We start from the raw sequence: 27,572 nt of genomic DNA on the forward strand, positions 1-27,572 counted from the left end.
GGGCCTGTCCAATCTTTGGCTGAAGCGTGAACTTCAGGAATGACTTCATTACTGAGCTAAAAATTGTCCAGGGGCTGTACTCTCAGGGTTTCTCCAGTCTCTGTCAGGACAGTAAGTCTGGACTTTTTTTTGTGAGTTAGAATTTTGTTCTACATTTTTATCCAGCTCCGTCTGGGACTCTCTATTGTGATACCTGTCACAGCAGTCAGTGGTGATAGCCAGGCACCATCTAGGTGTGCTGGACTCAGTCTTGTGGAGGCTGAGGTAGTTGTGATGCATTAGTCCTTTGGATTAATCTTTCCCTTGTATCTTTAGTTTTCTTCATTCTCCCTTGCTCCCAAAGGGGTGAGAAGAATGGAGTATCTTAGATGGCCACTCACAGGCTTTTAAGACCCCAGATGCTACTCACCAAAGTAGAATGTAGAACATTTTCTTTATAAACTATGTTATGCCAGTTAAGCTAGATGTTTCCCGAGACCATGGTCCCCACAGCCCTCAGTCCAGCAATTTGGTCCCTCAGGGAGTCTGGATGTGTCTATGGAGCTTGCATGACCTTGCCCTGTACAAGTTGCGCTGGCTTCCCCAGTATTGTGTACTGTCTTACCCTTCACCAAAGTTACCACTTATCTATTGTCTATTTAGTGTTTTTCCATCCCCACCCCTCCCCTACCTTGTAATCATCAAAGATTGTTCCTTTTTGTGTGTAAACCTTTTCATGAGTTTTTACAGTAGTGGTCTCATACAATATTTGTCCTTTTGCGATTGACTTACTTCACTCAGTATAATGCCCTCCAGATTCATCCATGTTATGACATGCTTTGCAGATTCATCATTTTTCTTTAATGTTGTGTAATACTCCATGGTGTGTATGTACCAGAGTTTGTTTATCCATTCATCTGTTGATGGGCATCTAGGTTGTTTCCATCTTTTTGCTATTGTGAACAATGCTGCAATGAACATGGGTGTGCATATGTCTATTCATGTGATGGCTGTTATTTCTCTAGGATATATTCCTAGGAGTGGGATTGCTGAATCATATGGTATTTCTATTTCTAGCTTTCTAAGGAAGTGCCATATCGTTTTCCAAAATGGTTGTATCATTTTGTATTTCCACCAGCAATGCATAAGAGTTTGGATCTCCCCGCAGACTCTCCAACATTTGTTATTTCCTGTTTTTTATTTGTGCCAATAATGCCAGGGTGAGATGGTATCTCCTTGTGGTTTTGATGTGCATTTCTCTAATGGCTAGTGATGCGAGCATTTCCTCATGTGTCTGTTGGCCACTTGAATATCTTCTTTGGTGAAGTGTCTGTTCATTTCCTTTGCCCATTTTTTAATTGGATTATGTCTTTTTGTTGTAGAGGTGTTGGATTTTCTTGGAGATTTTAGAGATTAGACCTTTGTCTGATTTGTAATAGCCAAAATTTTTTTTCCAGTCTGTAGCTTCTCTTTTTACTCTTTTGGTGAAGTCTTTTGATGAACATAAGTGTTTAATTTTTAGGAGATCCCAGTTATCTAGCTTATCTTCTGGAGTTTGTGTGTTGTTGGTTATGCTTTATATCCTGTTAATACTGTGTATTAGGGCCTCTAGAGTTGATTCTATTTTTTCTTCTATGAACTTTATAGTTTTGGGCTTTATATTTAGGTCTTCGGTCTATTTTGAATTAGTTTTTGTATATGGTGTGAGGTATGGGTCCTGTTTCATTTTTTTGCAGATGGACATCCAGTTTTGCCAGCACCGTTTGTTGAAAAGACTATCTGTTCCCCATTTGATGGACTTTGGACCCTTGTCGAAGATCGGGTGACCATAGGTGGATGGATTTACATCTGGGTTCTCAATTCTGTTCCATTGGTCAATGTATCTGTCCTTGTACCAGTACCAGGCTGTTTTCTGCGGTCAGGTAGTGCAAGTCCTCCTACTTCATTCTTCAGTAGTACTTTACTTATCCGGGGCTTATTCCTTTTCCACATAAAGTTAATGATTAGTTTTTCCATCTCTTTAAAGAATGTTGTTGGTATTTGGATTGGGATTGCATTGTATTTGTAAATTGCTTTAGGTAGAATTGTAATTTTCACAATGTTGAGTCTACCTATTCATCAGCATGTTATGTTTTTCCATTTATGTAGATCTCTTTGGGTTTCCTGAAGTAGTGTTTTGTAGTTTTCTTTGTATAGGTCTTTTACATCCCTGGTTAGATTAATTCCTAAGTATTTTATTCTTTTAGGGGCTATTATAAATGGTGTTGTTTTCCTGATTTCCTTTTAATCATTCTCTTTATTGGTGTATAGGAATCCAAACGATTTTTGTATGTTTATCTTGTATCCTGCTACTCTGCTGTGTCTTTCTATTAGTTCCAGTAGTTTTCTCGTGGAGTCTTTTGGGTTTTCTATGTATAGTATCATATCATCCACAAATAGGGACAGTTTAACTTCTTCATTATCAATTTGGATGCCTGTTATTTCTTTTTCTTGCCTTATTGCTCTAGCTAGGACTTCTAGCACAATGTTAAATAAGAATGGTGATAAAGGGCATCCTTGTCTTGTTTCTGTTATCAGGGGGAATGTTTTCAGCCTCTCTCCATTAAGAATAATGTTGGCCATTGGTTTTACATAGATGCCCTTTATTATGTTGAGAAATTTCCCTTCTATACCTATTTTATTGAGAGTTTTTTTCAGGAATGGTTGTTGGACTTTGTCGAATGCCTTTTCTGCGTTAACTGAGGTGATCATGTGATTCTTTTATTTACGTGGTGGATTACGTTGATTGATTTTCTAATGTTGAACTATCCTTGCATACTTGGTATGAATCCTACTTCATCGTGGTGTATTTTTTTTTATATGATGCTGAATTCTATTGGCTAGAATTTTGTTAAGAATTTTTCATCTATATTTATGAAAGATATTGATCTGTAATTTCCTTTTTTTGTGGTGTCTTTGCCTAGTTTTGGTGTCAGGGTTATGCTGACTTCATAGAATGAATTTGGAAGTGTTGCCTCCTTTTCTATGTTCTAAAATAGTTTCAGTAATACTGGTATAAGCTCTTCTCTGAATATTTGGTAGAGTTCTCTGGTGAATCCATCTGGACCAGGACTTTTTTTTGTTGGAAGTTTTTTTATTACCTTTTCAACCTCTTGTTATGGGTCTGTTCAGATTTTCAACATCATTTTGTGTTAGTTTGGGTACGTAGTGTGTTTCTAGAAATTTGTCCGTTTCCTCTAGGTTTTCAAATTTGTTGGAGTATAGTTTTTCCTAATACTCTGTTATAATCCTTTTTATTTCAGTTGGGTCTGTTGTAATGTCCCCCATTTCATTTCTTATTTGAGTTATTTGCGTCCTCTCCTGTTTTTCTTTTGTCAGTTTGGCCAGTGATTTGTCGATTTTGTTAATCCTTTCAAAGAACCAACTTTTGGTTTGTTGATTCTTCCTGTTGTTTTTCTATTCTTTATTTCATTTATTTCTATTCTGATCTTTATTATTTCCTTTCTTCTGGTGGCTGTGGAACCACCAGGTGCTCCTTGGAAACTCTATGGGCAGTTCTACTCTGTCCTATAGGGTCACTATGAGTCGGAATCGACTCGACGGCAACAGGTTTGTGTTTTTGGTTCTGGCGGCCATGGGCATTTTTGCTGTTCTCTTTCTATTTGTTCAAGTTGGTAGCTAATGTTTTGATTTTGTTCTTTCTTCTTTTTTGATGTGTGCATCTATTGTTATAAATTGACCTCTGAGAACTGCCTTTGCTGTGTCCCCAAAGGTTTTGGTATGATGTGTTTTCATCCTCATTTGATTCTAGCAATTGTTTTATTCCATCTCTGATTTCTTCTATTACCCAGTTGTTCATAAGCAGGGTGTTATTCGGTTACCATGTAATTGATTTTTTTTTTCCTTGCTCTTCCTGTTGTTAATTTCTACCTTGATGGCATTGTGGCCAGAGAATATACTTTGTATTATCTCAATGTTTTGGATTTTGTTGAGGATTGCTCTGTGGCCTAAGATGTGGTCTATTCTGGAGAACATTTCATGTGCATTGGAAAAGAATGTGTACTTTGCAGCTGTTCGGTGGAGTGTTCTATATATGTCTATAAGGTCAAGTTGGCTGATTGTGCCCTTTAGCTCTTCTGTACCTTTGTTGAGTTTCTTTCTAGATGTTCTGTCCTTTACCGAGAGTGGTGTGTTGAAGTCTCCTACTATTATTGTGGAACTGTCAATTTCTCTTTTCAGTGCTGCTAGAGTTTGTTTTATGTATTTGGGAGCCCTGTCACTGGGTGCATAGATGTTTATTATAGTTATGTCTTCATGATGGATCATACCTTTAATCGTTATATAGTGCCCTTCTTTGCCTTTTGTGGTGGATTTTGTTTTAAAGTCTATTTTATCTGAGATTAGTATTGCCACTCCTGATATTTTTGGTAGCTGTTTTCTTGATATATTTTTTTCCATCCTTCGATTTTTAATAAATTTACATCTTTGTTTCTAAGGTGTGTCTGTTGTAGATAGCATATTGATGGATCCTGTTATTTTTATCCATTCTGTCACTCTCTGTCTCTTTATGGGTGCATTTAGGCCATTTACATTCATTGTAATTATTGATAGGTGTGAGTTTATTGCTGTCATTTTGTAGCAATTTTTGTGTGTGTGTGGTGCTGACATTTTCTTTGTTCCTCTTACACTCCTGTGCTGAATTCCTTTTGTTTGTGGATTTTTTTTTCATTTCTTTTGTTTTTGTAGATTTTGTTTTTACTGAGACTTTACGTTTTTCTTTATTTTGATGAGTAGATTTGTGAACTTTCTTATGGTGGTTATCTTGAAATTTACCCTTATCTTCCTAGGTTTGAACCAGTCTATTATTACTTGGTATCTCCTTGCCTTCCTCTCCATTAGAAAGTTTTCTACCTACACCATTTATTCCCTCTTTTATTGTTCTGACATTGTTGTCATTTACAGATTAACCTCTCTGGTTCCCTGTTGTAATTCTTTTGGTTTTAGATAGTCCTTGAGAGTTCATTTCCTAGGTTGGTATCTGGCCAGTACCATCTTGTGTCCTAGATTCAGGTTGTGGTCTGATGTTTGTTCTCAGACCAAAGGACTCCCTTTAATAATTCTTGTAAGTTTAGTTTGGTTTTTACATATTCCCTTAATTTCTGTTTATTTGGAAATGTCCTAATTTCACCATCATATTTGAATGAGAGTTTTGCAGGATGTATTATTCTTGGTTGGCAATTTTTTTGTTTCAAGGTTTTATGTATGTTATCCCATTGCCTTCTTGCCTGCATGGTTTCTGCCGAGTAATCAGAGCTTAGTCTTATTGTTTCCCCTCTGCATGTGACTTTTTGTTTTTCTCGAGCTGCTCTCAGGATTCTTTCTTTGGCTTTGTTTTTAGCAAGTATGATTATGATATGTCTTGGTGATTTTCTTTTGGGGTCTATCCTATATGGGGTTTGCTGAGCTTCTTGGATGGTCAGCTTTTCATCTTTCATGATATTAGGGAAGTTTTCTGTCAGCAATTCTTAACTGATTCTCTCTGTGTTTTCCGTTTTCTCCCCCTGTTCTGGAACTACGATCACTTGTAAATTTTTGCTTTTGATTGTATCCCACATAATTCTCAGGGTTTCTTCATTTTTCTTTGTTCTTTTTTTCTAATTTTTCCTCAAACAGAGTTGTATCTAAGTGTTTGTCTTCAGTTTCACTGATCCTGTCTTCCATCGTTTCAAACCTGTTCCTCAGCCCTTCTGTGACACTGTCCATTTCTGAAATCTTGTTGTTTATATTTTGGATTTCTAACTGTTGTTTTGTATGATTTCTAGTTGTGTATTTATTTTGGCACTTTCTTCCTGTATTAGTTTCCTGAATTATTCCATTTTTTTGTCTGTATTTTCCATGAATTTGCCTGCCTTTTCCATGAATTTGTCTATTTTTTCCTTATTTTTGTCTGCTTTTTGCTTCAACTCTTGGATATCTCTGAATATTAGAGATTTGAATTCCCTTTCTGGTGCCTTTTCTTCTACTGGAAAGTCTTCTGGTGTTTTATTTTGGATGCCTACTGGAACCATCCTGTCCTGTTTTTTTTTAATATGTTTTGTTATTGTCTGCTGTCTTCAGGACATTCGGTAGTTATTTTCTTCATTTATTGACTGTAGATTTGTTTCATCCTGATTTTTGTTTTATTTGGTTATGTCTGAGCAGGTGGACTGTGCGTTGTTTGTTGTTTGCTCATCTGTGGGTAATTTTCACCTTCTTGTCTAATGGGCAGGGCCAGTCGCTCAGCTATGGTGCAGCAGGGCAGGTCCAGCTGAAGGGGAGGGGCTGAAATGGGTTGTTTGTGGCATGTAGTAGGGCCAAGAGGGCGGGCTGGGAATCAGTGCAGGGCAGGTTACGGAGGCCATGCCTGTGCTCTCAGGGGTGTGATGTTCAGTGCACGGTGCAGGTAGGCAGGAAGAAGGGGGGAGATTGTGACATGTGGAGCTAAGGTGGGTATGAGAAAGAGGAGAGAGAAACAGGAGCAAAAAACAAACAAAAACAGTGCTAATGAAGCTTGCCATTGGAGTGGAGAGATGAGAAACTGAGAAATGGAGAAAAACAAAAAGGAAAGAAAAACAAATTTTCCAGGGATCCCACTGGTGCAGCTGTGAAGACCAGGGACGTGGCTGCCAGGCCGTGAAGTACAGCCTGGTGAGAAGGGGTAGAGATGTCATGCAGCTCCAGGTATTGAGGAGACAAGAAAAGAAAGTAAGTATAGAGAGACAAGAAACTGAGAAATGAAGAAAGATAAAAAGGAAAAAAGATAAAAAAAGAAATGCCCCCAGGGATTCCACCAGAGCGACTGCACAGACCGGGGAAGTGGCTCCCAAGCCGTGCAGTACAGTCCAGCTAGAAGGGGCTCCCAAGCCTTGAAAAGAAAAAGAAAACAAACAAAACAAAACAAAACAAAGCCCTGGGGATCCTACCAACTTGGTGATGCAGGCCAGGGAAGCAGTTCCCCAGCTGAGTGGCACTTCACAGCCTTTCAAGAAGAAGCAAAGATGGCACACAGAGCCAGGTGTCCGAGAGAAAGGAGGGGGAGGTGGTGAGAGGCACAGAAGAAACCAAAAGAGGCGAGAAAAAGCAACACCAGCAACAAACAAATGGCGCTTAAGGAGCCGGCCAGTGTGGGCAGGGCGAATCCAAGTGTCATGGGGCCAAAGCTTGTGCCTCTTGGCCAAGAGATTGCAGCTGGCAGGAAGCAGAGGAGATCAAGTGGGAGAGAAGAAGAATGGGGGGTGGGAAATCATATATTGCTGGTTACCGGTTGTTCTATCTCCTGCTGGGAGCTCTGTGAAGCTGCTTTCCCGTACTTCCTGTCTGCCAATCTCTGGTGTGGGTGGGGCGAATCCAAGTGGCACGGACCCTGCCCTTCCCGGCCAGCTGAGCTACCACAGCTAGCTAGGAATCGGCGGAGGGAGAGAGGGGGGAGAAGGATGGGGGGCGGGAAAGCGTATATCACTGGTTACTGGGTGCTCTGTCTCCTGCTGGGAGCTCTGTGAAGCTGCTTTCCCGTACTCCCTGTCTTCCAATCTCCAACAGGAGTTCAAGATGGCTAATCCATGCTGCAATAGCTGATAGGGGACTTCTGCATGTATCTTTCCTTGCTCTCTGTTCTCTGTCAGTTTTCTTATTCCATTCGGTGCTTGGCTGAGTTCTTTATCTCTTCATTTGATGCTGAGGGTTCCAGGATTGACATTTGTCTCTGTTTTATTTAGTTTTTCGGGTCTTTGCTGTGGAGAGATGGTGTGGGACTTCTGTCTTTAGTGCCATGTTGGCTCCGCCTCTGCCAAGGTGTTTTCAATTGCCTCATATGCATGCGAAAGCTGGACAGTGAATAAGGGAGACTGAAGAAGAATTGATGCCTTTGAATTGTGGTGTTGGTGACGAATATTGAATATACCATGAACTGCCAAAAGAATGAACAAATCTGTCTTGGAAAATGTACAGCCAGAATGCTCCTTAGAAGCAAGGATGGCGAGACTATGTCTCACATACTTCAGACATGTTATCAGGAGGGATCAGTCCCTGGAGAAGGACATAATGCTTGGTAAAGCAGAGAGTTATCGAAAAAGAGGAAGACCCTCAATGAGATGGACTGACACGGTGGCTGCAACAATGGGCTCAAACATAACAATGATTGTGAGGATGGCTCAGAACGGGATAGTGTTTTTGTTCTGTTGTACGCAAGGTTGCTATGAGTCAGAACAGAGTCGATGGCATGTAGTAACAACACCAACATATGCATGCAATGGAAGAGCTGGACAATTAAAAAGGAAAACAGAAGAACTGACGCACGTGAACTGTGGTGCTGGAAAAGAATATCGAATGGACCATTGACTGCCAGAAGAATGAACAAATGAGTCTTAGAAGAAATACAACCAGAATGCTCCTTAGAAACATGGATGGTGAGACTTTGGCTCGCTTACTCTGGACGCATCATGAGGAAAGACCAATTGTTAGAAAAGGACATCATGTTTGGTAAAGCAGAAGGCCAGCAAAAATGAGGGAAAACTTCAATGAGATGGACTGACACAATAGCTGCAAAAATAGACTTAAACATACTAGTGATCATGGAGATAGCCCAGGACTGGGCAACTTTTCATTCTGCTATACATAAGGACACCATGAGTTGGAGCCAACTTGACAACAACCAACTAACTAACAACAACAACAACAGAGAGGCCTAGATTTTCTTGGTATCTGACAGAACATCACATTGGTCTCTTACATTAAGGATATGATAACTGGACTTATTAAGCAGGAAGTAGCAAGCACTCAGTGCTACATGTGCGCAGAAGGTGAGACATAAGTCCTGGGAAAGTTCAGGGGCCTGCCATACCTGGGAAGTGTTTGCAGTAAGCTGGAACATGTAAGGCTATCCCCTCTACAGTGAGAGATAAATTGTTGCTCCTTGCACTGCCCAACACAAAGAAAGAAACACAATAATCAGATTGTACCTTATACTGCCCAGCACAAAGAAAGAAACACAGTGATCAGATCATGGGTCCCTTTGAATTTTAGAGGCAAAGTATACCACATTTGGGTGTGCTGATAATTTACTGCCAGTTTTGAGTGAGGACCAAAATGAGAAAAGGCTCTGCAGCAGGTCCAGGTTACTGTCATAGCTGCCCTGACTCCTGGACCTTATAACCTAGAAGAATCAATGGTACTGCAAGTGCCCGAGGCAGAGATGTTAAATGGAGCCTCTGACAACACCAATAGGAAAATCTCAGAGTTGATCCCTAGGGCTTTGGAGCAAGGGCATGCCTTCTTCTGCCTACAATTATTATCCATTTGAAAAGCAACTCTTGGCTTGCTGCTGGACCCTGATTGAGACTGAATGCCTGACCACAGGACACCAAATGACTATATGCCCATCATGTAATTCATGTTTTCTGATCTATAAAACATAAAATTGGACAGGTACAGTAGCATTCCATTGTAAAATCAAAATGGTATGTATGAGACCAGACTCAAGCAGGTGCAGAAGTCTACACAAGCAGGTGGCTCAGACTCAGTGGTACCTGCCCCTACTCTTTTACCTGCCTCTCCTCCATCCATACCTACAGCTTCATGGAGAATTCTCTATTACCAGTTAAGAGGGAAAAATACAGGCTTGGTTACAGATGAATCTACAAGGTATTCCAGCACCAGTCAGAAATTATAGCCACTGCTAGGAAAATCAAATCCCACTTCTCTGATGCCAAATGTGTTTATCAGTCCAAATCAACTTATTATCAGTTCTGTTCCCCTCTGTTCCAATTCTATTCTGACTCCAACTGCACACGCAGTACTTCTTCCTCTGACCCTGACCACCAAGAGGTTGTTAGAGATGTTAAAGGGCACAGTCCTTCAGACTACCAACTCTGCCCAAGACCACAGATGCCAGCTGCAAGCTTGGAGTCCCCACAACACCCTCACTTCTGACCTGATGGCTACATACTCAGGGTTTTCCCGCTACTCCTTTAGGATGCTAGCCCTAAGTTCAGGGGTCCCCAGGGCCCCACACTTCTGATCTGCTGGCTCCTACTACTACCTTGGGTTTCATAATTGGCTATAACAACTCATGGAAAGTACTGTACAGTACTTAAAATTACAGCTTTATTATAGCAAAAAAAAAGACACAATGAAGAGATGCATAGGAAGAGGTCTGGGAAGGTTCCCAATGTGGAGCTTTCGTGTCCCAAAAAGGGGGCACTACCCTCCCACATGCATCAATGTCTTTCACCAACCAGAAAGCCCATGGAGTTTCCATGTCCAGAGCCTTTACTGGGGCCTTATTAAGCAGGCATGATTGATTTAATCAGCCCCCCTCCCCCACTGAGGTTAGGCTGATATCATACAGTAGGTCTTTCTGGCCTGGCTAGCCCCCACCCAAGAGATACTTCATTAGCATAAACCCTCTGGTGTAGTCTGGAGGCCTCATCAAAGACACTTCAATCTCCAAGGAAATTCCAAAGTTTTAGAGGTTATCTCTTAAGAACCAAGGACAAAGACCAAATTCTTTGGATAAAGTTAAATTCTTTACCCCACTGTCTTAGGCTGGGTTCTCTAGAGAAGCAAAACCAGTGAAACATAAAGATAGATTAAATAGATAGATAAATATATATATAGATATATACCTATATATCCTATATATCTATACACATACACATATATATGTATGGTTGTGGAGGCCAGCAAGTCCCAAATCCGTGGGTCAGGCACAGGGGTGGATTAACTAATAAGCAAGGTACACATGGGCTACATTAAGCCAGGTACGCATGGGCTTAATAGTGTTTACTTACAATTTCACATAGGTTTCACCATATCTTTGGTGTGGTGAAATTGTGCACTATAGATTAGTAAGTAAGCACAAGTAAGCCCGTGCACCTTGCTTACTGGGTAATCTGTCCCTGACTCAGGTGTCAGGCTGGAGGCTTTTCCTGACTCACATGGTTGCAGGGGTTGACAAACCCAAATCGGCAGGTCAGATGACAGTCTGCTGGTCCACGAGGCTGTGGAAGCTGGCTAATCAGGTCAAATGATAGGCTACTGGCTCAGAGGGCTGCATAAGCTGGTGAAACCCAGAGTCTGCAGGTCAGATGGAAAACTGCCAGCTCAAGTCCCAAGAACTGGAAGTCAGATGACGATGAGCCGGATGCAGAATCCAGAGCAAGTAAGCAAGCTTTGCCAGAACGTCCATATATATTGGACACAGGTCATACCTCCAAGGAAACTCTCTTTTCAACTGATTGGCTGCTCACATCATATCACAAAATGGGGGGATGACTACATCGGATCACAAAATGGAGGATGATTATATCATTACATAACTGCCAAACTACATCATTACATAATTGCCAAACCACTGAGAATCATGGCCCAGCCAAGTTGACATACAACCTTAACCATCACACCCACATAGCCCCGCTCAGAAGAAGTGCCCTGAAAGAGTAGGAAAATCCTCCTAGTAGACAGAATTCAAACAGTATATCTGGCTGTACACATCACGTGGAAGGAGAGATAGCCTAAGATGGATCAATAGCAATTCATGGGCAGTGGCTGATGGGTGATGATCAGGGTCTTGAAAAGAATAAGATTGGAAGACGGATGATAACAAAGTATGTGGATTGACCTCTCAGAATGCACACACTACAAGAAGATATTCACGTCCCATATAAATGCCTACCAGGGGACATCCACTGTAGAGGAGGTTCTCAAAAATCAGGTGGACAAGATGCTCTATTTAGGGGATGTCAATCATCTTCTTTCCCTAGCTCTGGGGCTGTTCAGTGAGCTCTGGCCATAGTGGCAGAGATGGAGAACACGCTTGGGCTCAACAATACAAACGTCCCCTTACCAAGTAATCTGGCTATCACAACAGCTACGTGTCTAACTTGCCAAGAGTGGAGGCTAACTCTGAATACCTCTTATGGCACAATTTTCCAGGGAAAACAGCCAGTTACCTGGTAGAAGGTTGATTATACTGAATCTCTTCCCTTATGGAGGGAGCAGTGCTTTGTATTACAGGAACAGACACATATTCTGGGTATAGACTTGCCTTCCCTGCCTGCAGCACTTCTGCGAGCACCATTAGTGAACTTACAGAATGCTTTATCTATTTTTGCATTATTTCACCAATAATCCTACACAAACTATTCAGAAGTATTAAAATAGAACAAATACTTTTCAACTCTTTTTATGAGTCTAGCATAATCTTAGTATCAACACATGACAAAGAGAGTATGAATAAGGATAATTCAGGCTAATTTCACTCATAGACATAGATACAAAACTCCTAAACAAAATATGAGCAAATCAAACCCAGCATTTACATGCACACATGCATGCTCTCTCTCTCTCCATATATATAATTGTATATTTACATATAGAATTATTCCAAGACTTCAGGGTTGTTTTAACATTTGGAAATTATTAATATAATTTACCAAAGTAATAGCTCAAAGGAGAAAAAAATCTGTAACCATCAATACAGATGCAGAAAACTATTAGAGAACCTTCAACATATATTCATGATAAAACTGTTAAATTAGGACTGGACAGCCACAAAAACACATATAGTAAACCTCTGTCATAATGGTAAAATGCTGAAATAATTCTGTTTAAGACGTGGACCAAGTCTAGGACATCATGAGCATACTCTCATTCAGCACTGTTTGGGCAGTTTTACCAAGCACAGTGAGGTAAGAAAACAGAATTCTAAGTACATGGTTTGTAAATGAAGAAACAAATCTGTCATTATTCATAAATGATATGATTTTCAACATAAGAATAATCTACAGATAAATTAGGAAAACCAGCAAAAGTTACACAAGGTTACTGGTTACAAAATCAATATACAAAAATTAATTCCACTCATTTTCCCATCAATAGATAGAAAATTCAATTTATGAAATGATACCTTTTACAGAGGCAATGAAAATACATAAAGTACCTACTACTAAATCTGACAAAAAGAGTACAAGACCTGTTTGGAAAAAAATGATAAAACATATTTAAAAAAAAAAAAAACTCGACAGCACCTAACAACAATATATTTAAAAAGACTTAAATGAACATAATGATTCAATATTTTAAAGATGTTGCTTCACTTCCAAATTGATTTAAAGATTCAATGCAATGCCAAACAAAATTCCAACAGTTTTTCTTTTCTTTTCCCTCGAGGAAACTGACAAGCATTTATATGGGGAAGTAAAGGGTCAAAAGTAGTCAAAACACTCCCGATGAAGAAGAGCCTGGGGATATGCCTCAACAGTCATCAAGAATTATTGCACAGGTAGAGTAATTAAAAATGTTTGTGCAGGGATAGTAAAAAATGATGGTACAGAATATAGATATCAATTCTCACCCACTAGATTGGCAATTTTTTTTTCAAAAATGACAGTACCAAGGGTTGGTGAGGATATAGAACAACTATATTGAAAAACAATTTTCAACCATTGAAAAACAATTTGGCATTACTTGGTAAATTTTAAGATGCTCGTATCTAACCACACAGCAATTGCACTCCCAAATATATGCCCTAGAGAAACTCTTGTACAGGAGAACCAGGAGAAGTGTACAAGTTATGTTCACAAACAGCACTGTTGTAACAGCAAAAAATTTGACACAGTCAAATAGTATTCTACAGTAGAATAAATACATTATAATATATGCAAACGATATACTATTGTTGTTGTTAGGTGCCGTGGAGTAGGTTCCAGCTCACAGCGACCCTATGTACAACAGAACGAAACATTGCCTGGTCCTGCACCATACTCACAATCGTTGCTATGTTTGGGCCCATTGTTGCAGCCATTGTGTCAATCCATCTTGTTGAGGAAGACTCTTTTTCTCTGACCCTCTACTTTACCAGGCATGATGTCCTTCTCCAGGGACTGGTCTCTCTTGATAACATATCCAAAGTATGTGAGATGAAGTCTCGCCATCCTTGCTTCTAAGGAGCATTCTAGCTGTACTTCTTCCAAGACAGAGTTGTTTGTTCTTCTGGCAGTCTGTGGTATATTCAATATTCTTCTTCAACACACCATAATTCAAATGAATCAATTCTTTGGTCTTCCTTAATCATTCTCCAGCTTTCACATGCATATGAGGTATTTGAAAACATCATAGCTTGGGTCAGGCCCACCTTAGTCCCTAAAGTGACATCTTTGCTTTTTAACACTTTAAAGAGGTCTTTTGCAGCAGATTTGCCCAATGCAATACGTCATTTGATTTCTTGACTGCTGCTTCCATGGGCATTGATTGCCGATCCAAGTAAAATGAAATTCTTGACAACTTCAATCTTTTCTCTGTTTATCATGGTGTTGCTTATTGGTCCAGTTGTGAGGATTTTTGTTTTCTTTATGTTGAGGTGTAATCCATACTGAAGGCTGTAGTCTTTGATCTTCATCAATAAGTGCTTCAAATCCTCTTCATTTTTAGCAAGCAAGGTTGTGTCGTCTGCATATTGAAGGTTGTTAATGAGTCTTACTCCAATCTCAATGCCTCCTTCTTCTTCGTGAAATACTTAATAGCAGTAAAAACAAACAATAACCATATGCACACTTAGATGAATCTCAAGGCTATAATATTGGGTGATAAAAGGAAGTCCCACCACCCATCTGTCAGTTTGTAGTACTGTAGTGGCTTGCGTGTTACAGTGATGCTGGAAGCTATGTCACTGGTATTTCAAATGCCAGCAGGGTCACCCATGGTGGGCAGTTTTCAGCAGAGCTTCCAGACTAAGGCAGACTAGGAAGAAAGGTCTGGCAATCTACTTCTGAAAATAAGCCAATGAAAATCCTATGGACAACATAATATTGTCCAAGACTTTGACGCCCTTACTTTCGACATGTCATTAGGAAGGGACTGATCACTGGAGGACATCATGTTTGGTAAAATGGAGGGCCAGTGAAGGCAAGGGAAATCCTCAGTGAGATGGGCTGATACAATTGCCGCAACAATGGACTCAAATAACCCAATGATTGTGAAGTTGGTTCAGGACTGCACTACATTTCATTCTGTTATACACAGAGTCACCATGAGTCAGCAACGACTCGATGGCAACTAACAACAAAAGGAAGTTACAGAAAAATACATTCAGAATGATTCCACTTTTACAAAGTCCAAAAGTCTGTAGAAGTAGAGACTATATTGTTTCGCTATAAATACATATAGTAAAACTATCATGGAAAGCAAGAGATGATGAGCACATTATTCAAGGGAGTGATTACTGTGGGGGTGAAGAAATGGGATCAGTGAAGCAAATACCAAGTGCTGGCAGAGGTGGGTGTGAGTAAGTACTCTCCTACACTGCAGGCCAGAGTGTAAACAGCAGCTCACTGTGTGCCTAAGTGGGGGAAGCAAGGAAGAAAAGGAGGAGAACTGAGGATGCAGCACCAGAATAACTTCCCTACTTTATTTTTTGCCTTGGGCAGAAACTGTCAAAATCATAACATGTAAATTAGAACCATCTGTTTACAGGATAATTTAGTGAACTGGACAGAATTTACCAACAGAAATTCAGAATAATATATTTTAGAATCTGTGTCAAATCATAAAAAATATAAATAAAAAGCCTAATTTTTTTGAAAGGATGGAAAAGATGTCATGTCATCTCAGTTTATAATAGTGAAGACATGGAAATAAGTTAAATGACCATTAATATAAGAATGGTCAGGTAAAATAGGATACATTCATACACACTATAGTATACTATTATAATGTTGTTGTTGTTAGGTGCTGTCAAGTAGATTCCAACTCATAGCGACCCTACAGGACAGAGTAGAACAGCCCCATAGGGTTTCCTAGGCTGTAACCTTTTTGTTGTTAATAAGAATACCTAGGCTGTAATCTTGATGGGAGCAGATCGCCAGATCTTTTCTCCTGCGGAACCTGTTGTGGGATCGAACCACCAGTCTTTCAGCTAGCAGCTGAGCACTTAACCATTGCACCGCCAGGGCTCCTTTACTATTACACTAGTTACAAAAAAAAAATTAAATAGGCCACGAACAGAAAAATGGATCAATGGAACAGAATAGAGTTTGAGAAACTGATCCTATTTATTTCAGGTGAAAAAGTCGTTTCAAAACAATAGAGGAAAAATGGACAGGTCAATAAATGCTGTTAGACTACTTAGGCTGTCCACTGGGGAGGAAAGGTGTAACCCGTCTAACACCATTCACAAATACTTTAAATCCAGATGGATTAAAAAACTAAAATAATTAAAATATGGGTGAATACATACTATGAACTTGGTGCAGCGGAAACCCGTTGCCATCGAGTCGATTCCGACTCATAGCGACCCTATAGGACAGAGTAGAACCGCCCCACAGGGTTTCAAAGGAGCAGATGGTGGATTCTAACTGCCAATCTTTTGGTTATCTGCCAAGCTCTTAACTATTGCACCACCAAGGCTCTGGTGTAGGAAAGCCTTCATAAAAAGATACCAAAACAAAAGCTATGAAGGAAAAGAGGAACATATTTAACTACATAAAATATAAAACTTCTATAAAGACACCATTAAGAAAACTGAAAGACGATTCACAGCCTGGAGGGTGATAATTGCAACATAAAAAATAGAGAAAAGATCAGTAGCACATATACAGAATGCTACAAAATCAAGTTAAATAAATGATAACAAACAACCCAAAAGAATAATAGGTTAAGAATATAAACAGGTACTCCAATATGTAAACTATACCTCCTATGCAATGTAACTTTTATCCAAGTGATGAAAACATAAGACTTGAAAATATCGAGTGTTGACAAGGGCGTGAGTGAATAAGTACTCTCATATACTGCAAGCCAGAATGTAAACTGGTATGGATATTTTGAAGGGCAATTTGGCAGTATAATTAAAATAAAAACAGGCATACACTGTGTGATGGTTAATGTTATGTGTCAACTTGGCTAGTCTATGAATCTCAGTGGTTTGGCAGACAACTGTGTAATCACCTTCCATTTTGTGACCTGATGTGAGCAGCCAATCAGCTGAAAGGGGAGTGGGTGCCTGTCTCCAGTATGTAAATGGATGTTCTGGCAAAGCTCACTCTCTTTCTCAGCTCTGCCCTCTTATTGTCACCTGACCTCCAGTTCTTGGGATGTAAGCCTGCAGAAGTCTCTAGCCGGCTACCTGACTTGCAGATTTTGGATTCACCAACTCCCATAACCCTGTAAGCCAGCAGAGGCCTCCAGCCTGCCACCTGACCTGCAGATTTTGGATTTGTCAGCCCCTGCAACCACCTAATCCAGCAGACATTTTCAGTCTATTGCCTGACCCATGGATTTGGGACTTGCCAGCCCCCACAATTGTGTGAGCCATTTCCTTGAAGTAAATTTCTCTCTATGTATATTTATATACACTTCACTGGTTTTGCTCCTCTAGAGAACCTAGACTAAGACAGTGGGGTGCTGCTCTAATAAATACTTAAAATGTGGAAGTGGCTTTGGAATTGGGTAATGGGTAGAGGCTGGAAGAGTTTTAAGGTGCCTAATAGTAAAAGCCTAGATTTCCTTGAAGAGACTGTTGGTAAAATTTGGACATCAAAGGCAATTGTGGTGAGGGCTCAGAAGGAACTGATGAGAGCCATAGAGAAAGTCTCTATCATTTTAGAGAATATATATGGTGTCGTCAACAGAATGTTGCTACAAATGTGGGTGTTAAATGTGCTTCTGGTGAGGCTTGAAAAGGAAATGAACATGTGATTGGACACCGGAGGAAGAACAATGCTTTTTATGCAGTGACAAATAACTTGTCTAAATTATGTTCAAATGTTTGGTGGAAGGTAGAACTTGTAAGTGATTAAGTTGGGTATTTGGGTGAGAAGATTTCTAAGCAAGATCTTAAAGGGGCAGCATGGTTTCTCCTTGCCACTTACAGTAGAATGTGGGAGGAAAGAGATGGACTTAAAAATGAACTGTGTAAATGAAACTAGAACTTAAAGATTTGGAAAATTCTGTTGTACAAACAAAGGACATGTGCCCTAAAACTCTCACCAAGGACTTGGTGACTCAATCTTTTGTTAAAGAGATTAAACCTGTGACCAATGGATCTACCCAACTACCATAGCAGAAGAGCCATCCGCTTAGAATGAAGGAGACAAAGACAGGACAAAAGGAAGGAAAGCTGTATGCCTCTTGGAATTCTACAGACAGGAAATAGGCCAAAGGAGCTACATCTGTTGTCCTCCAGGAAAAGAAAAGGACTATCGTTGGAGCAGCTTGGAGATCAGCAGAACAGTTGGAAGCAACACTGGAAGCAGGGATGACTTGGTTTCAAAGGGTAGAGCCATGAACTCCTAGGTTACAAACGGTAGAGCCACGGCCTCCTAGGTTTCAAAGGGTGGAGCCAAGGTCTCATAGGTCTCAAAGACTGGAGCCGCAGCCTCCTGGGTTTCAAATAGTCAGACCTCCACCAACTCCGTTCCAGAGTATGGGGTTGCCATTCAGGTGGACCAAGAGGATCAAGCCACCAACCAAAGCTATCATGCCCAAGGGGCAGAGGAATAAAGCCTACCAGCGCTGAGGGTGTGGGGTCACCATTCAGACGGTCTAGTGGGACAGTCCACCCAAAGCCGAGGGGGCAAGGTTTCCATACCAGTGGGCCTGGAAGGTGGGGCCTCCACCTAGGGCCGAGGGACCTACCCCCAGAATCCAGACAGCATGATCAACACCCAGAGTCTGGAGGACAGAGCCATTGCCCAGATGGTCTCAAAGAACAGATGATTATTTCTAAGCCTTCAGAGTGAATGTAATTTGTTCTGCTGAGTTTTGGACTTGCTTGGTTCCAGTTATCCCTTCTTTCCTTCCAATTTCTCCCATCTGTAATGGAAATATCTCCCTTGTGCCTGTTCTAGCATTGTACTTTAGAAACAGTTAACTTGTATTCTAAATTTCACGGGTTCACAGGTGAAGAGGAATTTTGCGCTATGGAATGGAATACGCCTAAAGTCTCACCTATATTTGATTTAGATGATTCAAAAGATGAGATTTTGGACTTGAAGTTAATTTGAGACTTTCGGGATGGTGTGATGGGGTGAATGTGTTTTCTAAGTGGGAAGGATATGAATTTTGGGGGCCAAAGGGTAGAATGTTATAGACTGAATTGTGTCCTCCAAAAATATGTGTTGTAAATCCTAACCCCTATACCTGTGGTTATAATCCCATTTGGGAATGGGTTGTTTTTGTTATGTTAATGAGGCATGTTATGGACTGAATTGTGTCCCCCAAAGTTATGTAATGTAAATCCTAACTTCTATGCCTCTGGTTATAATCCCATTTGGAAATTGGTTGTCTTTGTTATGTTAATGAGGCATGTTATGGATTGAACTGTGTTTCCCAAAATTATGTATTGTAAATCCTAACCTCTATGCCAGTGGTGGGGCCCTGCTGGCAAAGTGGTTAAGAACTATGGTGAGCTACCGCTGCTAACCAAAATGTTGGTAGTTTGAATCCACCAGCCACTCCTTGGAAACCCTATGGGGCAGTTCTTCTCTGTCCTATAGGGTCACTATGAGTCAGAATTGACTCAATGGCAATGGGGTTTTTTATGCCAGTGGTTATAATCCCATTTGGAAATGGGTTGTCTTTGTTATATTAATGAGACAGGATTAGTGTAGAGTGTGTTTTGCATCAATCTCTTTTGAAATATAAAATAGATTAAATAAGCAAGTGAGAAGCAGAGATGGGGGAAGAGAGATGCCAAGCCATATGAAGATCGCCCAAGAGCAGAAACTCAACAAGACAAGTACCTTCCTCCAGAGCTGACAGAGAAAGCCTTTCCCTAGAGCCAGCACCCTGAATTCAGACTTCAGGTGGCTGCAACAATGGGCTAAAGCACAGCAACAATTGTGAGCATGGCGCAGGACCGGGCAGTGTTTCGTTATGTAGTACATAGGGTTGCTATGAGTTGGAAATGACTTGACAGCACCTAACAACAACAACAGCCTCCTAAACTGTGAGAAAATAAACTTCTGTTTGTTAAAACCACCAATTTATGGTATTTCTATTATAGCAGCACTAGATAACTAAGACAAGGCACTATTAGTATAGGGTGCATCTTAAGTAAATCTCTTTTGAGATATAAAAAGAACAGATTGTGGGAGCAACCAAGCAAGCAAGCAGAGGGGGAAGATAGATGCCACGCCACATGAAATCTCCAAGGAACCAAGAAAACAGAAGCTGAAAAGAGACAAGGACTTCTCCCCAGAGCCAACAGAGAAAGAAAGCCTTCCCCTAGAGCTAGCACCCTGAATTCAGACTTCTAGCCTCCTAAACTATGAGAAAATACATTCATTTGTTAAAGCCAACAAATTGTGGTATTTCTGTTATAGCAGCACGAGATAACTAAGGCATACTGTGACCCAGCAATTCTATTCCCAGCAACCCACTTTGCTAAAGAAACATTCACATATGTATCCAAGGATATTCACTAAAACATTATTTGTAACAGTGAAAAATATAAAACACCAAAATGTCTATTAGCAGGGGAATAAACTATAATATCCAGGCAATACAAGAGTTAAATAAACTGACATACATTGAAGGTTCTCCAAGTGATGTTATTAAGTTTTTAAAAAGTTAGAAACACACAGAACAATGTTCTAAAACAAAACAAATCAATTCTATTACTCCTAAAGGTTCATGTTTGTATGTAAATGCACAGATAAAAGTCTGGAAAGAAGCCACCAGATTGATACCAACAGTTAACTCTGGGTAGAGGACTGTGTTGGGGTAAGGGAAAGTCAAGGGAGATTTTAGCTTTATCTATATTGTTTTAATTTATAAAAATAAAGAGTATATTCATTTATTACTTACATAATTTAAAAATGAATAATAATTATGACACAAAACTATAAATTCTATAATAGGGGCATGGGCAAAATCTTGTGGGAACACAGTGAAAGAAGAAATTTTAGTTTCGTGTGTAGAAGGATTTTATAGCAATAGTGACATTTGAGTGGTGCCTTATCATTTAAATCTGATCTTCTCAAGCTTTAATAAGTTGGTGGAGGATTGTAGCAGATTGTATTTTCCAAAGATGTCTGTATCTGTATCAATACACATCCCATCCCACATGCTCTTCTTTCAAATGACATTGACATTCCTCCATGGAGAAGTGGGGGTCTATGTTCCCTCCCCTTGAACTTGGGCACAACTTTGTCATTGCCTTGATGAATAGAATGGGTGGAAGCATCACAGCATGACTTTGAGGCTATTTAGCTTCTGCCTGGCCCTTTTTTTCACAGGATGCTCACCCTTGGAACACAGCCACCATGCTGTGAGGAAGCCCAAACTAGTCCACGTAGAGAGATCACATGGAGAGGCCCACATGGAGAGAAACTGAGGCACCCAGCCGACAGCCAGCATCAATTGCCAGACATGTGAGTGAAGGAGCCTTCAGATGTTTCCTGCCCCCAGCCTTCGAGTTCTCCAGCTGAGGCCCAGACATACATTGTGGGGCAGAAAAGCCATCCCTACTGTGCCCTGTCCTAATTCCTGACCCAGAGAATTTGTGAACATAATAAATGGTTGTTCGATGTCAGTGAGTTTTAGGGTAAGTGCTACACAGCCAAATAACTGGAACAAAGAAATTCAAAAGCGAAGAAACTATACAAGAAATGGAATGTAGGTGTCAGAGAGCATCATGAGTACTGGCAGTTATGGGTGATGAGGCCACAAGGTTGAGACCAGACTATGAAGGTCTTATATAACAGTATGCAACCATCAGACTTATCCTATTGGCAGTGAAGAACTGTTGAAAGTTTTTATGCTGGGAAGTGAAATGCTAAGATCTGCATTTTAGCAAGATAACTCTGAGACCAGTGTGAAGTAAAGATCAGAAAAGAGAAAGACTTAAAAATAGGAAAAGCCCCTCCAATTAACCCAGTGAAATGGTGGAACCATGCCATGGGCTACATGTTTTTTGGCCTTTCACTCCTTAGAGATGCCCCTGATGTTCATTTATACTAGATTTCACTTGTATTAAAATACAAGTGTCAGGGGAATGTTAGAATTCAAAAGTTCCCTGATGGAGCAGGAGAAAGGTAGGGTGCAGAACTCAAATTCTAGTAAAAAGATCAGACTTAATGGTTCGACTGAAACTGGAGGAACCTCAGAAAGCATGGCCCCCAGACTCTCTGTCAACCCAGAACTAAAACAATACCCGAGGCCAACTCTTCAGACAAAGATTGGACTGGACTGAGGGACATAAAATGATACTCGTGAAGAGTGTGCTCCTTAGCTCAAGTAGATACGTGAGACTAAATGGGCAGCTCCTGTCTGGAGGTGAGATGAGAAGGCAGAGAGGGTTAGGAGCTGGTTGAATGGACACGGGGAATCGGGTGGAAAGGAGGAGTGTGCTGTCACAGTATAGGGAGAGCAACCAGGGTCGCATAACAGTGTATGTATAAATTTCTGCGTGAGAGACTGACTTGAATTGTAAACTTTCACTTAAACTACAACAATAAAAAAAAAAAAAAAAAGAATCCAAAAAGTTTTCCTTATTGCTCTTCTTTCAACTTCTAGATCTGGACCAGTTTACTTAAGGTGGATTCTAAGAATACAAAGCGAGCTGTTGAAAAAATTGTAACCATTATTTGTGTGAATAATGCCATCTTTATACAAGTATCACCATAACCCCCAATTTCTTTTTGTGCCCATTAAAATAACCCCATCTTTCTCACCATTGGCTTCATAAGGAAACTGTATAAATATGAACTTGTAAAATAGAATAAATCTACACTAATAAACTATAGCTTTTATATTTTGTATATCAGGGTTCTAGATAAGATTTCCGTTGAAAAAAGGATGAAAGAAAGAAAGACGGAGGGAGGATGGGTAACTTGAGGGGCATTGTCCAAAGAAGAAGGGGAAGATGGAACTCAAGACATAAGGAGGTATCTCTGTGATAACAGAAAGGATATATGAACGAAAGTAAAAGCAAAGATATGTATATGAGAGGATGAAAGATAATAATGAGAATGTTTCACTCTCATCTTGGCAGAAGGCCTTGCCTGCTACTTTGTAAGAAAATCAAGAAGAATGTATTGAAAATTTAGTGTTTTTGGAGAATGGATCAGAGCAACAGTGAATCCATCAGATCCTAAAAAGATCTTGAGCAGCTGTAGAGCCCTGGATTTTGATAGTATAATTTATTGGAGACCAGTTTTGCATAATTTTATACTCAGCCTTTTTCTAATGTTAATTATTCAAGAGATGATTAACCAATTTGTAGGATTCCATGCATCTCAATTTTTCACATTTTCCCCTAAGCCTGCTTTTGAAAAAATGTCATAATTTAAACTTTACATCAAAAGGAAGTTAATAAAAAGAATAAAAGGAGCTCCAATTAATATTTCTGTGCTTTATCATTTTTAAAAGATATTAGTTAATACTTTTTGAAACCATGAAAAAGAAAAAGTAAAATTGAGAAAAACCATTGAAACAAATGGTAAAACAAGATTATAGGACCATGTGTGAGTCGAATTTATCCATGTTAGTCTCGTCCCTCATTATCAAAGTTAGTTAAAAGCCAACTATTGCTACAGTTCACAAAATAAAATCTGATTAAAAACAATTCCTGCCAGTGTTTCTTATTATTCAGGTTTCTGAGTAAACTTCCAATTCTTTAACCAATTTACCTGCATCCCAGAGGTTACAAACCTCTGCCTCCCCTTCTGACATCCATGTAGCTGAAGAGATAATGGAAGGAGGTATTTCGGGCAAAAGTGGCTTCAGATCATCATCATAAAATAACATCAGGTCCTGACAGAAAACAAGAGAGAACACAACAGTTGAAAAAACAAAAATTCATCTCACTGCCTAGTTACAATGGATGTACAATTTATAGAGCTACAATATGTGTATGTATACTAACGTTATCTCTACATTTTGATTTAAGCAAATTACACATAAATTGTCTATACACTTGGGTACCGATTAAGTGTAGGGTAGTTTTCCTTCACTGGAAATCCCACTCCTTGCTGGAGACACCTCATGTAGACAGGCAATGATTTTGTTTGGGGCATTAACTTTCCCTGGGCATCCCTGAAGCGTACTATCTCAGTGGCCAATTATTTTGTTTTATTGGTAATAATAAAGCAACCTGCATGTATCTTTTATTCAGATTTTAAAATTTTAATTTTTTATCATGGAGTCTAAAGTAAACAGAATAGACAATCAGCTGAATCACATAGGTTAAACAATTATCAACTCATGGCCAGTCTTGTTTCATTTACATTTCTACCACTCTCCACCTGTTATATTTTGAAGCAAATCCTAGATATATCACTTACTTCAATATGTACCTCTAAATGACAAGAATTTTCATAACAAAACAATAATTGTATCACACTTATATAACTTTACAATAATTCTTTAATATCATCAATTATCACAAACTGCTCAAATTTTCAGTTACTCATAAATGTCATAAACAGATTTTTCTACATATGTTTGAATGAGGATCCAAATCCAGTGGCATTGGTTGATATGTCATTTTTTTCTTCTGTGAGTTGGGGATTTTTTTTTTAATAATTAATGCTTTATTGAAATAGAATTAACATACAGTAAAATACACAAAACTTAAGTGTAGAGCTCAATAATTTTTCACATATATACCCATATAACCACATTTCCTTCACTCCAGGAAGTTCCCTCAAGCCTTTTTCCACTTGATACAATCCCCACAAGTTGTTTCGATTCTTCTGCAGTTGGACATCTGGGTTGTTTCCAAATTTTGGCTATTATGAATAAAGCTACTAAGAACATTCTTGTATAAATCTTTTTGTGGACAAATGCACTTATTACTCCCAGACATATACATTAGAGTAAAATTGCTGGGTCTAAGGATAGATTTATTTTTAACTTTCATTAGAAACCATAAAACCATTTTTCAAAGTGATTATGCCAGTTTTTAAAATTAAACTTTTGGAGATAATTTTATGTTCATATTCAGTTGTACCTCCGTGCACGTGTCAGTTTTTCGTACAGTGGTGGCTTGCGTGTTGCTGTGATACTTGAAGTTTGCCACCAGTATTTCAAATACAAGCAGGATCACCCTGGTGGAAAGGTTTCAGCAGAGCTTCTAGAATAAGACAGACTAGAAAGAAGGACTTGGCATTCTACTTCTGAAAAAATTGGCCAGTGAAAACCTTATGAATAGCAGCAGAACGTTGTCTGACATAGTGCCAGAAGATGAGCCCCTCAGGTTGGAAGGCACTCAAAATACGACTGTGGAAGAGCTGCCTCCTCAAAGTAGAGTCGACCTTAATGACATGGATGAAGTCAAGCTTTCAGGATCTTCATTTGCTGATTTGGTACAACTCAAAATGAGAAGAAATAGCTGCAAACATCCATTGATAATCAGAATGTGGAATGTACGAAGTATGAATCTAGGAAAATTGAAAGCTGTCGAAAGTGAAATGGAATGCATAAACACCAATATCCTAGGCATTAGAGAGCTGAAATGGACTGGTATTAGCCATTTTGAATCAGACAACCATATGGTCTACTATGCCAGGGATGACAAATTGAAGAGAAATAGTGTCGCATTCATTGTCAAAAAGAATATTTCAAGATCTATCCTGAAGTACAACACTGTCAGTGGCAGGAAAATATCCATACGCCTACAAGGAAGACCAGTGAATATGACTATTATTCAAATTTACACGACAACCACTAAGGCCAAAGATGAAGAAATTGAAGATTTTTACCAACTTTTGCAGTCTGAAATTGATCAAACATGCAACCAACAAATTACTGGTGATTGGAATGCAAAAGTTGGAAACAAAGAAAGATCAGAAGTTGGAAAATACAGCTTTGGTGATAGAAACGACGCCGGAGATCGCATGATAGAATTTTGCAAGACCAATGACTTCTTCGTTGCAAATACTTTTTTTCAACAACATAAATCCCGACTATACACATGGACCTCACCAGATGGAATACACAGAAATCAAATCGACTACATCTGTGGAAAAAGATGATGGAAAAGCTCAATATCATCAGTTAGAACAAGGCCAGGGGCCAACTGTGGAACGGACCATCAACTGCTCTTATGCAAGTTCAAGCTGAAGCTGAAGAAAATAAGAGCAAGTCCATGAGAGCCAAAAGACAACTTCGAGTATATCTCACCTGAATTTAGAGACCACCTCAGGAATAGATTTGACGCATTGAACACTAATGACTGAAGACCAGACGAGTTGTGGAATGACATCAAGGACATCATATATGAAGAAAGCAAGAGGTCAGTAAAAAGACAGGAAAGAAAGAAAAGACCAAAATAGATGTCAGAAGAGACTCTGAAACTTGTTCTTGAATGCAGAGCAGCTGAAGCAAATGGAAGAAATAATGAAGTAAAAGAGCCAAAGAGATGATTTCAAAGGGCAGCTCAAGAAGACAAAGTAAAGAATTATAATGAAATGTGCAAAGACCTGGAGTTAGAAAACCAAAAGGGTAGAACACGCTCGGCATTTCTCAAGCTGAAAGAACTAAAGAAAAAATTTAAGCCTCGAGTTGCAATACTGAATGAAAGATTCTGCAGGGAAAACGTTGAACAACGCAGGAAGCATGGAAAGAAGATGGAAGGAATACACAGACTCACTGTAGCAAAAAGAATTGGTCAATGTTCAACCATTTCAGGAGACAGCATATGATCAAGAACCAATGGTACCGAAGGAAGAGGTTTGAGCTGCACTGAAGACACTGGTGAAAAACAAGGCTCCAGGAATTGACAGAATACCAACTGAGATGTTTCAACAAACAGATGCAGCACTGGAAGTGCTCACTTGTCTATGCCAAGAAATTTGTAAGACAGTTACCTGGCCAACTGACTGGAAGAGATCCATATTGTACCCATTTCAAAGAAAGGAGATCCAACAGAATGCAGAAATTATCAAACAATATCATTAATATCACACATGAGTAAAATTTTGCTGAAGATCATTCAAAAGCGGTTACAGCAGTACATCGACAGGGAACTGCTAGAAATTCAAGCCGATTCAGAAGAGGACATGGAACAAGAGATATCATTGCTGATGTCAGATGGATCATGACTGAAAGCAGAGAATACCAGAAAGATGTTTACCTGTGTTTTCCTGACTATGGAACAGCCCTCGACCATGTGGATCCTAACAAATTATGGATAATATTGCAAAGAATGGGAATTACAGAATACTTAATTGTGCTCATGAGGAACGTGTACATAGACCAAGAGGCAGTCATTCGAACAGAACAAGGGGATATTGCGTGGTTTAAAGTCAGGAAAGGTGTGCATCAGGGTTGTATCCTTTCACCAAACTTACTCTATCTGTGTGCTGAGCAAATAATCTGAGAAGCTGGACTATATGAAGAAGAACAGGGCATCAGGATTGGAGGAAGACTCATTAACAACCTGCGGTATGCAGATGACACGACTTTACTTGCTGAAAGTGAAGAGGACCTGAAGCACTTATTGATGAAGATCAAAGATCCCAGCCTTCAGTATGGATTACACCTCAACATAAAGAAAACAAAAATCCTCACAACTGGACCAATAAGCAACATAATGATAAATGGAGAAAAGATTG

General features: G+C 39.6%; 1 protein-coding gene across 1 annotated transcript in view; it reads right to left on the reverse strand.

Moving 5' to 3' along the window:
• Positions 1-27,572, reverse strand: part of ENTHD1 (ENTH domain containing 1) — a 152,028-nt gene that overhangs the window by 60,008 nt on the left and 64,448 nt on the right. The window contains exon 5 of the mRNA XM_004373879.1: positions 23,646-23,769. Within this exon, the coding sequence (XP_004373936.1) occupies positions 23,646-23,769 (124 nt within the window). The remainder of the gene's footprint in view (positions 1-23,645; positions 23,770-27,572) is intronic.

Source organism: Trichechus manatus, unplaced genomic scaffold (genome assembly GCF_000243295.1).
Source record: "Trichechus manatus latirostris isolate Lorelei unplaced genomic scaffold, TriManLat1.0 scaffold00027, whole genome shotgun sequence".
NCBI lineage: Eukaryota > Metazoa > Chordata > Mammalia > Sirenia > Trichechidae > Trichechus > Trichechus manatus.